The sequence below is a fragment of the Phytophthora ramorum genome, assembly GCF_020800215.1.
Source record: "Phytophthora ramorum isolate Pr-102 chromosome Unknown Phyram_PR-102_s0021, whole genome shotgun sequence".
Lineage (NCBI taxonomy): Eukaryota > Oomycota > Peronosporomycetes > Peronosporales > Peronosporaceae > Phytophthora > Phytophthora ramorum.
The window spans coordinates 863,056-879,857 of record NW_027150667.1 but is presented as its reverse complement, the minus strand read 5'-3'; the positions used below and the strand labels follow the sequence as shown (position 1 = coordinate 879,857).

Sequence of the window (16,802 nt, the reverse complement as noted above, 5' to 3'; positions counted from 1 at the left end):
CTAGAGATCTGCACCGGCCATCTTACAACCTTGAAGGAAGAATAACGATAAATAAACAGAATATCCATCCAATGGTTCCTGTTACAAGAGAGATGCTTAGTTTGTGTTGGTACGGAGCCTTTCGATGCACGATTTCCGCTCCTCCAGCAATACAGCACGATCTTCTAGTAAACGATCCTTTGCTTCATCGTCATTTGCGGCTGCGCTATGACTTGTCAATATCACCTAGATGCCGGCGGATATCACCCAGTATGTTGAGCAACTGGGACCTTTGACTCAGTGCTCCGCGCTCTGTACACCAGCAGGTAAATCGAACGTTGCGACGTACCTTGAGCCACTTTCGTAGATAAAGCACAACACCTTGGTTCTCAACGAAGTTACGGAACTCGTTCTCGTGCTGGCCGCACTTGGTAAACCGTTGCTCAGCTGCAAAGTACTTTTGGGTAAGCTCCTTTGCCATTGCAAACAGCTTTTCAGGTGGGTGGGGTTTAGTCACTGAAGGATCAATGCCTCTGAAAAGTTCGTCATCGAACATCACCAGGTTCCTCTCGTGCGTCTTCGGAAGATGTGCACATAGGACTCGCGAACCTCCTGCCAGAAATTGCTTTTCGCGTTGGTCTGCTTGCTATCCAGAGCAGCACGTGAAGCAGTATCACCTAAAACGAATTCACGAATCAGTATATCATCGTAAGGAACGATATCTACTCAAAAGTATAGCAGTTACCTGTTTGGCTGTAGCGCGTAGCGAACTCGTCCGAGAACAGAAAATTAATCAATCTATATGGACAGTGCTTCGTTCGCTTGGACACAGCGTTGGTGCCCGTTGTGAGACCAGCATCGCCTAGCATGATGCCGTCCATAGCTGCTTGAGCATCATCGTGCTGCTTCAAGATTGCTATGCGCTCGTCCTTCTTCATTTTTGACCTGACCTTCAGCTTCCTGCGTGTGCACTCCTTCCTGATCGCATCTGCACACCAGCTTGTACAGTCCGTCACAGTCGTTGTCGGGAGATCAATGTCGCTGTCGTCAGAACTATCGCAGCCTTCTTCGTTGGAGCGCCAAGCTGTTTGAACTCGAGCGAGATCTGCCTGCAGGTTGCGAGGCACAAGGGGCTGCTGGCTGGGCCAATGGACGAGGTAACCCTCCAACTGGAGTTGATTGAGTTGACTGCTGAGGCAAAATGCCTGGAGCAGGACTCATGCCCATGAACCTCCCCGCTGGGCTTTGCTGCGGCATGGCCAGGGTCTGCTCGTTTTGGTTGATCGGCATTGATGGCTATCCAGATATAATGACCCCCTGCATTAGTACCAACAAGCTCCCGTTATCGCAGTCCACATCACTCACCGCTGCATTCTCCTGCATATTCACTCTTCTAGTGCCGACGCTTTCTTCCGTGTGCGGTAAAGGCTTCTCTCAGCGGCGGGTTTCAGAAGTGAGCTTAAAAAAGATATCCACGAGAACAGCAGGCTGAGGGTGGGGCACGCACCAAATGCGGTGGCATTTTCGTTCTCAACCAATGCGGCCGCATGAAACATAACTGTGCGATGCGGTGCGGCCGCATGCGGCCGGTTGAGACTGGGCCTTAGGATCCCATGCGGTGCATTTGGGTGCGTGTGAGACACGCACAAATAGAGTGTGTTGTTGGTCGTGTGGCTGGCGTTCCGTAGCCCAAGTGGTTAACGGGGTTGTGTGCAAGCCAACTCGCGCGGGTTCAAATCCCACCATATCAAGATCGCATAGCATGCTTTTTGTAGCATGTGGGATACGCATTGGGATGGGCATTTTTATGGTCCCATAGGCTTGCAGGACAGACAGGTAGAAAGTAGAGCAGACCAAGTTAACTCAATCAATCTCACTCACTTTTGGTTTTCAATCTCGGCCCGAAGCCGTCTTCTTCCTACCAACCTCCGCACGCGTAGATAGCCAGCTTCCTTTTGGTTATGAGCCCAAGCAACGACACCAAGTTCAAGATGGAGCCCTTCGATGGGTCCAACTACACGCTGTGGAGTTACAAGATGAAGATGTACCTGATGTCCAAGGGATTGTGGGAGGCCGTTAAAAGGAAGTGGGCTACGAGCTGCGGAGAGTTGAAAGCTTAGAAGACGGCTTCGGGCCGAGATTGCAAAACCAAAAGTGAGATTGATTGAGTGAGTTTTAGCTGCTAGCCTGCCTCCTACGCTCTCTTGTCGGCAAAAAGAAAAACGTCCATGTGGGACTCGAACCCCACCCTACGGATCAAAGACCCGACCTTAAACCCACTACACACATACTGCATGACCAAAGTCACGCACACCCTACTCCTACATATGTAACTCTTACTATGCACCCCACGCATGTCCACGCCGCTTCAGCACTTGGACACGCTCCCACACGCTTGTTCTCACGCGCACGCAACCTGCGCGTCTCATCTGAGCACTTGACGCCGCTACAAATCCCCCCGCACACGCGTAGAGGCACGCGCACGCACACACGCCTTGCACCCACACCTGGTGCACACACGCACATGCACACGCAGCACCCTCTAACACTCTCCCTTGATGCGCTGTGCTTGGCGTCTTAGGCGTCCATGCCGAGTCCGACGAGAAACTGGCGGTGCTTGGGTCGCGCCAGTGCCTTGGTAAACCCGTCTGCGATCATCTCGTCTGTCGGCTGTACTCGAGCACGATGACCTTGTCTTCCACCTTCTCGCGCAAGAAGTGATACTTCAAGTCGATGTGCTTGGTGCGTGAGTGGTACGCTGGGTTCTTGGCCAGCGCAATGCAACCTTGGTTGTCCTGAAAAATGGTAGTCGCACCCACACACTCACACCCCACGTCCAGTAGTAGCTGACGCAGCCACACTGCCTCTTGAGTGGCGTTGTACAGTGCCATGTACTCTGCCTCCGTGCTCGAGGTTGCCACTGTCGGTTGCCGCTTCGACTTCCACGAAATTGCACTCCCGTTCAGGAAGAACACGTAGCCAGTAGTCGAGCGCGCGGTGTCCAAATCACCTGCCCAGTTCGCATCCGCGTAGCCGATCAGCTCTCCCTTAGTCCCGCCGTTGAACACGAGTCCCAGGTCCTGAGTGGTCTTCAAGTACTTCAAAATCCGCTTCGCAGCCACCCAGTGAGACTTGTTGTACCGCTCGCAAAACTTGGCCACTTCACCCACAGCTTGAGCAATGTCCGGGCGCATACAAGTTGCGAGGTACATCAAAGCCCCCACCAACTCGCGATACGGGTACCTGGGCACGAAATCTTCGTCTTCTGACGGCTTCACCAGCTTCGAGTTGCTGTCCGCTGATGTGTGCACTGCCTTGCACTTTTTCCACGCCGAACTTCTCCGCGAGTCGTTGAATATACGCTCGCTGATTCATGATGATGGTCTTGTCGTCGCGGTTGCGGTGGCTCGATGCCGAGACAGTACTTCAGCTCACCGAGCTCCTTGATGCTGAACTCGCGCTTCAGCGCCTTCTTGATCTCACCGATCTCCGCTTTCGTCCTGCTGAAGATCATGGGTCGTCCACGTAGACGATAATGATGCTGAACTTCGAGTCCGAACGCCGACATACACACACGGATCCGCCGCTGACCTGGAAACCTTGGCCCTCCAGTGCTTGTTCAGCTTGCTGTTCCATTGGCGTGCCGCTTGCTTCGTGCCGTAAAGCGCTTGCATCAACAGGCACTTCTTGGTTGGGTTGACTTGGTCTTCAAATCCGTCCGGCTGGTCCATATAGAGCTCCTCTTCAACGTCGCCGTAGAGAAACGCGGTGTCCACATCCACATTTTCAGCCTCCATGTCTTCCTCTGCTGCAATCGCCACCGCCGTGTTGATGGACTCTTTGCGTGCTACAGGAGCGAAGTCTCCGTGTAGTCGACCCCTGGACGTTGCGTGAAGCCCTTCGCCACAAGACGAGCCTTGAACTTGACGATCTTCCCGCTCGGGTCACGCTTGATACGGAACACCCACTTGCACCCGATCGCCTTCTTGTCTGACGGCATGTCCACCAACTTCCAGGTGCGGTGATCCTCAAGCGACTTCATTTCGCTTTCCATGGCGCGCAGCCATTCGTCCTTGTACTTGCTCCGCATGACTTCATCGTACGACACCGCGCGCTCACCGTCGTCGTCTTCGGTGAGGAAGCAGTAGAGGGAATCGAACTCAGCCTCGTAGTCGTCCAGGTTGAACTCACCCCTTCGAGTCCCGGGAAATTCGTCTTGGTAGCGCACGACTCCACGCCTTTTGCGTGCCGGACGCACCATCCACTCCTCTTCGCCGTCTCTCCCTGGCGTGCTAGAGCCACGCGTTGGCACAGATCCGGTCGGTCCGCTGTGCTCCTCGGGTTCGTGGAGTGGGCGTGTCGGGGGCGTGCTGAAACCGTCGTCAACACTGGGTTCTTCGGTGCGCTCCTCTTCCTCGTTGTCGATGATGTCGATCACCTCCTGGTTGCGCGTCTTCACCATTGTGACCGGTGGCGCTTCAGCAAACGTCACACTCCTTGAAATCACGATCGATCCGTCGCTGGGGTCCAGGAGTCGATATGCTTTGTGTTGCTTGCGTAGCCGAGAAACACGCACTTGATCCCCGAGTTGTCCAGCTTTTGCGTTTCTGCTTGGTCACATGGGCGTAGCACTCGGTCCCAAAACGCGCATGTGCTCCAGACGTGGCGCCCTCTTGAAAACCAGCTGGAATGGGCTTGCGTGTGGGCTTGACGTGTTAGGCAACACGTTCCGAATGTCTGCAGCTGTCATGATGGCTTCGCACCAGTACGACTTGTCCATCCCGCTCTCCTCCAGCATGCAGCGTGTCATTTCGACCAGCGTACGGTTCATCCGCTCTGCCATGCCGTTCTGTTGCGGGTTGTAAGCACCGTGAACTCTTGCTTGATGGTCTTCTCGTCGCACAGAGCCACCATCCCCGCGTTGCAGTATTCACCGCCGTTGTCACTGCGTAGCACCTTGACCTTGATGCCCGCACTTGTTTCTGCCTCCTTGAGAAACTTCTTGAACGCCTCACACACTTCGCTCTTCTTGCGCAGTGGGTAGATTGTCACAAAGCGACTCTTCATCATGATGAAGCTCACAAGTACTTGTAGCCCGACTTGGATGCAGGAGTGACGGGCCCCAACACATCAGAGCACACAGTGGTGTCCTTGCGTGCGCTCTCCCTGGCTCGAGTCCCTCCTTGGTCGACTTGAAAGGCTTGCGTGCCTGCTTCGCAGTCGCACACACGCCACACACGGTTCCAGGCTCTGCCAGCGCACCCTTGAGTTTCCCGTCCTTGATCATGGAGTTTAGCGTGCCGAAAGACGCGTGGCCGAGTCGCCGGTGCCACAAATCCATATTGTCTTCAGCCGCATGGCACTCGTCGCCGCCCTCAATGTTGAGGAACATCAGCTTGCCTTGCTTCCTGCCCGTCGCCACCACTTGGCCGCCGCGTTTCACAACGCACTGCTCGCTGTCCATAGTCACGGTCATGCCGCGTGCCGTTGCAGCCGTGAGAAGAACAGGTTCTTGTTCAAATCTTGAACGTGCAGTGTGTTTTCCAGTCGCGCGTTTATCCACGCACTACCTCCAGACACGCAGAACAACTGTTCCAACCCCGAGAATCTTCAAGCTCGCGCTGCTCTTTGCGCTCGATATGGTGCGCGCAGTCTTTACACCCGAGTACTCTTGAAACGCGTCGCGTGTCTTGCACATGTGTGCCGAAGCACCGCTGTCCATCACCCAGCATTCGCTACCAAAGCTTCCGTCGCGTGGAACGCAACGTTCGACTGGTCTTGGACATCTTCATCGGGACTTGCCTCGGAACGGCAATCCCTCGCATAGTGGCCAGGCTTGCCACAGTTGAAACACTTCCCGAAGGCCCCTTCTTGCGCATCCCGCGTGGGTTCTTCTTCTTCTGCTGCTGCTTCCCATTGCCCTTGCCGGCAAGAAGCGCAGTCGCCTCTTCGATGCGGTTCGAGTCCTTCTGACGCACTTCTTCCGCAATCAGCTTGCTCACCAGGTCTGCAAGCTTGAACTCACTCACTGACATGCGAAACGCTTGAACCAGAGCCTCGTAGCTCGATGGCAGACTCCGCAGCATCGTCGCGCAGACGTCTTCCTCAGTTGGCTCACACCCCGCGTTCTTCTCTCCATCACGAGCTTCTCCAACTCCGTCACGTGCTTGCCGACGGAGGACGCCGTGAACTTGAACGCCGAGAACTTTTCCTTGAGCCACAGCCGGTTCGCCATGTCTTGAGTCTTGTGGAACTTCTTCAACGTGTCCCACGCCTCCTTCGCAGTCGTGGACGTCACCACGTGCATCAACTGCGAGTCATTCAGGTTGAGCACAATCGCCGCGTGCGCTTGTTGCTCCTTCGCCGTCGATCCGGCTTCCCCGGAGACAGCTTCCCACAATCCCTTGGACATCAGGTACATCTTCATCTTGTAGCTCCACAGCGAGTAGTTCGAGCCGTCGAAAGGCTCGACCTTGAACTTGGTGTCGGTACTTGGGCTCATAACCAAAAGGAAGTTGGGCTACGAGCTGCGGAGAGTTGAAAGCTTAGAAGACGGCTTCGGGCCGAGATTGCAAAACCAAAAGTGAGATTGATTGAGTGAGTTTTAGCTGCTAGCCTGCCTCCTACGCTCTCTTGTCGGCAAAAAGAAAAACGTCCATGTGGGGACTCGAACCCACACCCTACGGATCAAAGACCCGACACTTAACCCACTACACCATACTGCATGACCAAAGTCACGCACACCCTACTCCTACATATGTAACTCTTACTATGCACCCACACGCATGTCCACGCCGCTTCAGCACTTGGACACGCTCCCACACGCTTGTTCTCACGCGCACGCAACCTGCGCGTCTCATCATGAGCACTTGACGCCGCTACAAATCCCCCCGCACACGCGTAGAGGCACGCGCACGCACACACGCCTTGCACCCACACCTGGTGCACACACGCACATGCACACGCAGCACCCTCTAACACCGTTGAGGGCAAGGCTGAAGCCACTTCGTCGAAGGAGCAACAAGCACATGCGGCGATTGTGCTGAGCCTCAACGACTCGCAGCTCATGCATGTGGTGACTGCGAAGAGTGCCAAGGAAGCTTGGGACAAGCTAGAGAAGTTCCACAGAGCTCAGGATGTGGCAAATCGACTGTGGCTCAAGGAGAAGTTCTCATCGTTCAAGTACACGACGTCCTCTGTCAGCAAGCACGTGACAGAGTTGGAGCAGCTCGTGCTGGAGATGAAGAGCGCGGGCTGTGAGCCAAGTGATGAAGACGTCTGCGCAACGTTGCTGCGGAGTCTGCCAGCGAGCTACGAGAGCCTGGTGCAAGCGTTCCGGATGTCGATGACGGAACTGAAGCTGACTGATTTGGAGGGCAAGTTAATTGCCGAAGAAGTGCGTCAGAAGGATTCAACACGGATCGAGGAAGCGACGGCACTACTCGCGAACAAGGGTTACGCGAAAGACACGAAGAAGAAGCAGCAGGGTGGGCGCAGGAAGCCATCCGGGGCGTGCTTCAACTGTGGCAAAATGGGCCACTACGCGAGGGACTGCCGTTCCCAGGCGAGTCCAGAAAATGAAGTCCTAGACGAGTCGAACGTTGCATTCAATGTAACCGAGATGTTTGCAAGCGAGAGCTGGGTCATGGACAGTGGGGCGTCGACACACATGTGCAAGACGCGAGAAGCGTTCAAGGATTACACTCCGATGACGAAGTCATACAGTGTGGCGAGCGCAAAGAGCAGTGCCAAGTTGAAAGTGCTTGGGCACGGAACGGTGCAGTTGCGTGTCTGGAGCGGGAGGTCATGGATCAATGCGCGGCTGGAGAATGCACTTCACGTTCAAGATTTGAGCAAGAACTTGTTCTCACTCACAGCGGCGACGGCTCATGGCGTGACAGTCATTATGACTCAAGACAAGTGTGTGATCAAGCGCGGTGACGTCTCAGTTGCAACTGGACGAAATATTGGCAAGTTGATGTATCTCAACACAGACGCCGGCGAAGAATGCCACATTGTAGAGGAAGACGTTGGACTGTGGCATCGGCGTCTCGGGCACGCGTCATTCCAGATTGAACGACATGATCAAGGACGGGCGGATCAGCGGTACACCGGCTGAAAAAGGCAACGTGTGTGGCGTCTGTGCGACCCAAGCAAGTGCGCAAGACCTTCCATTCGAACAAGGGAGAGCTTGAAGCCAGGGAGAGCAAGCGCACTGACGACATTGTGTGCTCGGACGTACTCGGACCTATTACGCCAGCATCCAAGTCCGGATACAAGTACATTGTGACTTTCATCATGATGAAGGTCGCTACGTGACGACTACCCGTTGCGTATGAAGAGCGAAGTTCCGACGCATTCGCTAAGTTTCTCAAGGAGATCAAGGTGACTGCGGACTGACGGTCAAGATTTTGCGAAGTGACAACGGCGGCGAATATCGTAACGCTAATGGATGCGCTGTGCGATGCCAAGACGATCAAGCAAGAGTTTACGGTGCCTTACAACCCTCAACAGAATGGCATGTCGGAGCGGATGAACCGGACGCTGGTGGAGATGACACGCTCCATGCTCAAGGAGAGTGGGCTTGACAAGAGCTACTGGTGCGAGGCAATCATGACTGCGACAGACATTCGAAATGTCTTGCCGAATACGTCTAACCCTCACGCAAGTCCGTTCGAGATGGTGTTCAAGCGGAAGCCTCGACTGGACCACATGCGAGTGTTCGGATCAGAGTGCTATGCAAACGTGACCAAGGAGAAGAGGAAGAAGCTGGACGACTCTGGAGTGAAGTGCTACTTTCTCGGTTATGCGAAGCAGAGCAAGGCGTATCGACTTCTGAATGCTAGTGACGGATCAATTGTTGTCTCAAGGAGCATCACATTTGCGGAGCATTCATCGGACAAGGTGGCCACGGAGAAGGGTGACGTGATTGATATCATTGATGAAGATGATGACAAGGACACGCAAGATGAACAAGGCGTTGATGATGGTTTCCGTACTCCAACGATGGAATCACAACAAGAACCGCAGCAGAGCGAGCATGCAGGACCAACGCACGCTGTTCCCACGCGTGGGTCAAGCACACCAGGGCAGATGGCCAAGAAGAGTGGATGGTGCGACCAGAGCGCAAAAGGCGTGGGGTGGTGAGATACCAAGATGAGTACACAGGCGCGCAGCGTGGACATTTCAACCTGGACGACTTTGAGGCAGAGTGGGACTCACTTTACTGTCTTCACGCGGAGGATGATGACGGCGAACATGCCGTATCATACGAAGAGGTCCTGCGCAGCAAGTACAAGGACCAGTGGCTGGACGCAATGAAGAGCGAGATGAAGTCGCTAGAGGATCACAACACCTGGGAGCTGGTGAAGATGCCACGCGACAAGAAGGCTATCGGATTCAAGTGGGTGTTCCGCATCAAGCGCGACCCAAACGGGAACGTCGTGAAGTTCAAGGCACGACTTGTAGCCAAGGGCTATACTCAGCGACCCGGTATCGACTTTACTGACACCTTCGCTCCTGTTGCACGGAGGAGTCGATCAACGCGTCGTTGGCGACAGCGGCTGAGGAAGACATGGAAGCTGAAAACGTTGACGTGGACACTGCGTTCCTCTATGGCGACGTGGAAGAAGAGCTCTACATGGACCAACCTGATGGCTTCGAAGACCAATCAAACCCAGCAATGAAGTGTTTGCTGAAGCAGGCACTGTACGGTACGAAGCAAGCGGCGCGCCAGTGGAACAGCAAGTTGAACAAGCATCTCGAAGACCAAGGATTCAGGCGCTCTGATGCAGACCCCTGCGTTTACGTTCGTCGATCAACTGACGAGTACAGCATCGTTGTCATCTATGTGGACGACCTCATGCTGTTCAGCAAGACGAAGGAACACATCGAGTCGATTAAGGTGGCGCTAAAGAAAGAGTTCAGCATCAAGCTGGGAGAGCTGAAATACTGCCTTGGGATCGAGATTGACCGCAACCGTGAGGACAAGACAATTTTGATGAATCAGCGGGCCTACATCAAGCGACTCGCGGAGAAGTTCGGCGTGGACAAGTGCAAGGCTGTACACACACCAGCAGACTGCAATCGAAGCTGGTCAAGATGACCGAAGAGGAAGCGTTTGTGGCGAAGTACCCGTACCGTGAGCTGGTGGGAGCTCTCATGTACCTGGCAACATGCACTCGTCCGGACATCGCTCAAGCTGTGGGAGAGGTGGCCAAGTTTTGCGAGCGGTACAACAAGAGTCACTGGGTTGCTGCGAAGCGGATCCTGAAGTACCTCAAGACTACTCAGGACATGGGCATCGTGTTCAACGGCGCGATCAAAGGAGAGCCTATCGGCTACGCGGATGCGAACTGGGCTGGTGACCTGGACACCCGTCGCTCAACGACAGGCTACGTGTTCTTTCTGAACGGCAGCGCGATCTCGTGGAAGTCCAAGCGACAGCCGACTGTGGCGACGTCAAGTACGGAGGCAGAGTACATGAGTCTGTACAGTGCGACTCAAGAGGCGTGTGGCTGCGCTTGCTATTGAAGGACATGGGCTATGAAGATCAAGGTGCTACACTCATTTACCAAGACAACCAAGGGTGCATCGCGCTAGCCAAGAACCCGGTGTACCATGCACGCACGAAGCACATCGCATCAAGTTCCACTTCCTGCGTGATAAGATTGAATGCGGTCATTCGGCTGGATTACAAGCCGACAGACGAGATGATTGCAGATGGCATGACGAAGCTTTGACACGTGACAAGCACCGCCAGTTCGTCGAGGGCCTGGGCATGAGGGCGTAAGTTGGCACGCAGCGTTCTCATCAAGGGAGAGTGTTGGTGGTGTGATGTCACACGCTTGCGTGTGGGTTTCACACCTGCAGATCCCGGATGGTGCGCTCCAAGATTGCATATGTTGCATGTCAAGTTGCGTGTGGGGTGCTTTAGGCCCATTCTCAACCGGTACATGCGGCCGCATGCGGCCAAATACTCTCGTTTGATTGGCTTACTTGCTGCGTCGCCGCATGCGTCGCGGAGCAAAAAAAGGCGGTCATGCGGCCATTTCGACGCATGCGTCCAAGTTGCCGCACAGCTAGGGTGGGGGACGCACGGAGACCTGCCAATCACAGTGCTTCAGCTGCTACAGCTTCAACGTCTTATTAACTCACTTTGCCCTTGCTGCATATTTGTCATTGCTGGACATCCGCTACCATGAACAACAGTGTATCGACTATCAACGAAGAAGATGAGTTCTGTGTAGTTATTCTTCCTGTAGTGACCGCAGTCCTGGCCGTTGCCACACAAGCGGAGCCCAGCACTATGCAGGTTGTTCGTCGGCGTATGGACTGGAACTCGCACGCCCAGAGGCTTTTGCTGGAAGGAGAGTTCAAGCAATATTATCAGATGAGCTACGCAGGATTTGAGAGGCTGGTTTCATTAATTGGAGCGGAATTGGCTGTTGACCCTCTTCAATCGGCTCGACGAGCACGAGGTGAGCCTCCTGTCTCTCCTGCTGGGATGCTGCAGACTTGTATCAGCTGGCTTGCTGGTGGCAGCTTTCACCACATTCGAGTCATCACGGGAACTAGTCGAGCCGGATTTTATCGAATCGTGCATGCAGTGCTGGCTGCACTGAATAACTGTACCGCCCTGGCAATGGTTTTCCTCAAAGCGACAACTCTATGGAGTTAGCAGCAGCGGGTTTTCGTTTGATTAGTACGGATTGGGCAATTCCCGGTTGTATTGGAGCAATTGACGGGTGGTTGTGCCCGATTCGGGTGCCACGATCATCTGAGTGTGGGCGGGTTGTTTCGTTTTTTTCGGGACACTATCAGCGCTACGGTTTGAACGTACAAGCCTGTGCGGATTTTCAGTGCCGGTTTACCGCGATGGCGTGTGGACGGAACGATTCGGTGGCGTTCCAGCAGTGGTCGCTCTGCAAAGTCCTTGCTCGAATACGGGGACCTTATTTTGTCGTTGCTGATAACGCTTACACACAGAGCAGAACGGTCTTGACCCCATTTAATCAAGCTCAAGTGTTGAATAGACCAGATCGAGATGACTACAACTTCTTTCTCAGCCAATGTCGGATCCGCATAGAAATGGCGTTCGGGCTCCTCGTCAACAAGTGGAGAATTTTGAAGCGCCCTCTGTGTGTTTTACTCCGGATGGCACCTCATGTCATCCACGCTTGTATGCGTTTGCACAATTTTTGTATTGACCAGCGTGTCATGGAGTCCCCATCAACTATGCGGTCAACTATAAAAGCAATGCGAAAAGAACTGCGCACGTGGAATGGCAGCAGAGATCTATCATATGCTCAAACTGAATTCGAGGTAGACGGCGGAGAAACTATCCAGCTACTAGATGAAACAACCCGGAGCATCATTGTTCAGAACATAGTCTCTAGAGATCTGCACCGGCCATCTTACAACCTTGAAAGGAAGAATAACGATAAATAAGACAGAATATCCATCCAATGGTTCCTGTTACAAGAGAGATGCTTAGTTTGTGTTGGTACGGAGCCTTTCGATGCACGATTTCCGCTCCTCCAGCAATACAGCACGATCTTCTAGTAAACGATCCTTTGCTTCATCGTCATTTGCGGCTGCGACTATTGACTTGTCAATATCACCTAGATGCCGGCGGATATCACCCAGTATGTTGAGCAACTGGGACCTTTGACTCAGTGCTCCGCGCTCTGTACACCAGCAGGTAAATCGAACGTTGCGACGTACCTTGAGCCACTTTCGTAGATAAAGCACAACACCTTGGTTCTCAACGAAGTTACGGAACTCGTTCTCGTGCTGGCCGCACTTGGTAAACCGTTGCTCAGCTGCAAAGTACTTTTGGGTAAGCTCCTTTGCCATTGCAAACAGCTTTTCAGGTGGGTGGGGTTTAGTCACTGAAGGATCAATGCCTCTGAAAAGTTCGTCATCGAACATCACCAGGTTCCTCTCGTGCGTCTTCGGGAAGATGTGCACATAGGACTCGCGAACCTCCTGCCAGAAATTGCTTTTCGCGTTGGTCTGCTTGCTATCCAGAGCAGCACGTGAAGCAGTATCACCTAAAACGAATCACGAATCAGTATATCATCGTAAGGAACGATATCTAACTCAAAAGTATAGCAGTTACCTGTTTGGCTGTAGCGCGTAGCGAACTCGTCCGAGAACAGAAAATTAATCAATATATGGACAGTGCTTCGTTCGCTTGGACACAGCGTTGGTGCCCGTTGTGAGACCAGCATCGCCTAGCATGATGCCGTCCATAGCTGCTTGAGCATCATCGTGCTGCTTCAAGATTGCTATGCGCTCGTCCTTCTTCATTTTTGACCTGACCTTCAGCTTCCTGCGTGTACACTCCTTCCTGATCGCATCTGCACACCAGCTTGTATAGTCCGTCACAGTCGTTGTCGGGAGATCAATGTCGCTGTCGTCAGAACTATCGCAGCCTTCTTCGTTGGAGCGCCAAGCTGTTTGAACTCGAGCGAGATCTGCCTGCAGGTTGCGAGGCACAAGGGGGCTGCTGGCTGGGCCAATGGACGAGGTAACCCATCCAACTGGAGTTGATTGAGTTGACTGCTGAGGCAAAATGCCTGGAGCAGGACTCATGCCCATGAACCTCCCCGCTGGGCTTTGCTGCGGCATGGCCAGGGTCTGCTCGTTTTGGTTGATCGGCATTGATGGCTATCCAGATATAATGACCCCCTGCATTAGTACCAACAAGCTCCCGTTATCGCAGTCCACATCACTCACCGCTGCATTCTCCTGCATATTCACTCTTCTAGTGCCGACGCTTTCTTCCGTGTGCGGTAGAAGGCTTCTCTCAGCGGCGGTGTTTCAGAAGTGAGCTTAAAAAAAGATATCCACGAGAACAGCAGGCTGAGGGTGGGGCACGCACCAAATGCGGTGGCATTTTCGTTCTCAACCAATGCGGCCGCATGAAACATAACTGTGCGATGCGGTGCGGCCGCATGCGGCCGGTTGAGACTGGGCCTTAGGATCCCATGCGGTGCATTTGGGTGCGTGTGAGACACGCACAAATAGAGTGTGTTGTTGGTCGTGTGGCTGGCGTTCCGTAGCCCAAGTGGTTAACGGGGTTGTGTGCAAGCCAACTGCGCGGGTTCAAATCCCACCATATCAAGGATCGCATAGCATGCTTTTTGTAGCATGTGGGATACGCATTGGGATGGGCATTTTTATGGTCCCATAGGGCTTGCAGGACAGACAGGTAGAAAGTAGAGCAGACCAAGTTAACTCAATCAATCTCACTCACTTTTGGTTTTTCAATCTCGGCCCGAAGCCGTCTTCTTCCTACCAACCTCCGCACGCGTAGATAGCCAACTGCCTTTTGCCAGGTGTAAGGTGATCATCCAAATAAATTCAACTCCAGTTAACACGGTGGTGTGTCTAAGTGTGGAGAGCTTCGTTATTTCATATCCCCCACTCGCTGGTCTCTGTTTCGGCGTGGTGTTTCATTTTTTTCGGGAGGAAAGTGATCTTCCCTGATGTTTTCAACTGAGCAATATCCGGGATAGTTATTCTCAGAGTTGCTGGTTTCGTGGCACAAGTTTCTGGATAGTGGCTCCCAGACTTTCTTTCTCGCCTGGATAAGCGTGGTCCGTGGAAGTCCTAGCGTGACGCGAGCGCGCTGGATTACGACAGCTATCCCAGATCAACAACTCGCAATTCCATCCCAGACTCAGGGTCGCAAAGAGGAGAAGTTAGAAATTGAGTCGGACTCCCGGATTCCGGAAGTCACTTCTGTCCCAGACTCCGGGTAGCAAAGAGAAGAAGTGAAGTGGAGTATCCCGGTTCTGAGCCGGAACCGGAAGGAACAAGAGCAGAGGTGGTATGCGGTTCTAAGCGGAAACGTAGGAGGAAAAAGAAATGCCATCAAGACCTGGTCCAAGGTCTGGAAAGAAGAGGACAGAGTTTGTATGAAGTGAAGTTTATATATCAAGAAAAAACCGGGGCGTTTGGGGCAAGGCACGTACCTGTCAAGCAAAGACCAAGCTTCACTCGGCTGCATTTGGAGATCACTCGAATCGGAGGCATCTGGTGTGACCTACGTTTGTCCGAGCCCACCGCGTAGTCTTAGAAAAACCCAAGGCAAGAGATCACAGGAGGGTACACACACGCCCACCTGACTTCCATTCTGGGGAGTCGAGTGATCCGAGCTCAAGGTAATCCGAGAATCTGCAGGCACCTCACCACAGTGACGCAGCTCCCGATGGAAGCTACAGCCACCAGTCCGAACCTCACCACTGGGAATTTGGCGACAACTCCGACAACTTCGATTCCGACGATCAAAATGAGGATTTCTGTCACTTCATTGAGGCTAGAGGCCATCAACTTAAAAATGATCATCGTCCAGATCCTCAAATTGAAGGCGAAGAACCTCGTCCTGGAGACGCAACCCTCAAATTGAGGGTTTTCAAGGCCGTCCCGGTAGGAGCAACGGTGGTTCCGGTGGTGGTGCTACCACCGATCCGCACATGCAAAATCGGATCGACCAGGGTAAGGGAGATGTGGGCGTTAAAGATGGCGGTGATGCTGATGTTGAAGATAACCGATCAAAGGGGCTGTGACATCAATAAGGTCGGAACACGAAGGAGATGACCACGGTGTGATGGACCAAATATCGGAACAGGCAGTGAACGGGGACCAAGCTGACTCAGGCGGTGTTCATCATGAGCAACACCAATCCACAGAAATCCATCTGAATGGTTTCAAGTACAACTGCCCTCAGCTGTCACAGCGCCGAATTACTTATCGCTGCAGCTTTAAACACCGTACGGGTTCCAGAGACACGGTTCACTACGATTGGCTGGGGCCCCCGCGGCAGTGGCGCCGTCTGCTCAGCGTTGGCTAGACAGTCCATACGGCGGCGCCAAGACGAACCATTCGTGAGACCTGTGGTGGCGCCAGGACGCGTAAGGTGGACGCGTAATATATGGTGTCGGGAGGCCAGTGCGGTAATGATGCGGTCGCAGCGATCAGGAGAGGCGTGCGAGGCATCGTCTGTGCAGGAGAGCGTGTGCAAGTTTGCGACGCTGGTAGGGCGTGTGTAGATGATGCTAGGACAGCTTGGCCGAGCGGTTAAGGCGATAGACTCGAAATCTATTGGGGTAACCCGCGTGAGTTCAAGTCTCACAGCTGTCGATCTCTCTTTTGTCTGCTGCGCCTTTGCTCGTTCCCGGTCGATTTCGAGACTGTTCGGCCGTGTAGCTGGTCATACACGTGGCTGGGGCCCCCGCGGCAGTGGCGCCGTCTGCTCAGCGTTGGCTAGACAGTCCATACGGCGGCGCCAAGACGAACCATTCGTGAGACCTGTGGTGGCGCCAGGACGCGTAAGGTGGACGCGTAATATATGGTGTCGGGAGGCCAGTGCGGTAATGATGCGGTCGCAGCGATCAGGAGAGGCGTGCGAGGCATCGTCTGTGCAGGAGAGCGTGTGCAAGTTTGCGACGCTGGTAGGGCGTGTGTAGATGATGCTAGGACAGCTTGGCCGAGCGGTTAAGGCGATAGACTCGAAATCTATTGGGGTAACCCGCGTGAGTTCAAGTCTCACAGCTGTCGATCTCTCTTTTGTCTGCTGCGCCTTTGCTCGTTCCCGGTCGATTTCGAGACTGTTCGGCCGTGTAGCTGGTCATACACGTGGCTGGGGCCCCCGCGGCAGTGGCGCCGTCTGCTCAGCGTTGGCTAGACAGTCCATACGGCGGCGCCAAGACGAACCATTCGTGAGACCTGTGGTGGCGCCAGGACGCGTAAGGTGGACGCGTAATATATGGTGTCGGGAGGCCAGTGCGGTAATGATGCGGTCGCAGCGATCA

General features: G+C 53.8%; 2 protein-coding genes across 2 annotated transcripts; both read right to left on the bottom strand.

Annotated features, from left to right (window-relative positions):
• Window positions 1-205: 205 nt before the first annotated feature.
• Window positions 206-917, bottom strand: KRP23_14591 (uncharacterized protein; the record flags this gene model as incomplete). Its single annotated transcript, XM_067885430.1, has 4 exons — window positions 206-291; window positions 361-512; window positions 581-656; window positions 725-917. The coding sequence occupies 4 exons, from the start codon at window positions 915-917 to the stop codon at window positions 206-208; spliced, it is 507 nt and encodes a 168-aa protein (XP_067737606.1).
• An 11,554-nt stretch (window positions 918-12,471) lies between these two features.
• Window positions 12,472-13,293, bottom strand: KRP23_14590 (uncharacterized protein; the record flags this gene model as incomplete). Its single annotated transcript, XM_067885429.1, has 2 exons — window positions 12,472-13,034; window positions 13,164-13,293. 2 exons carry the CDS (start codon window positions 13,291-13,293, stop codon window positions 12,472-12,474), a joined length of 693 nt encoding a protein of 230 aa, XP_067737605.1.
• Between the last annotated feature and the right edge of the window lie 3,509 nt (window positions 13,294-16,802).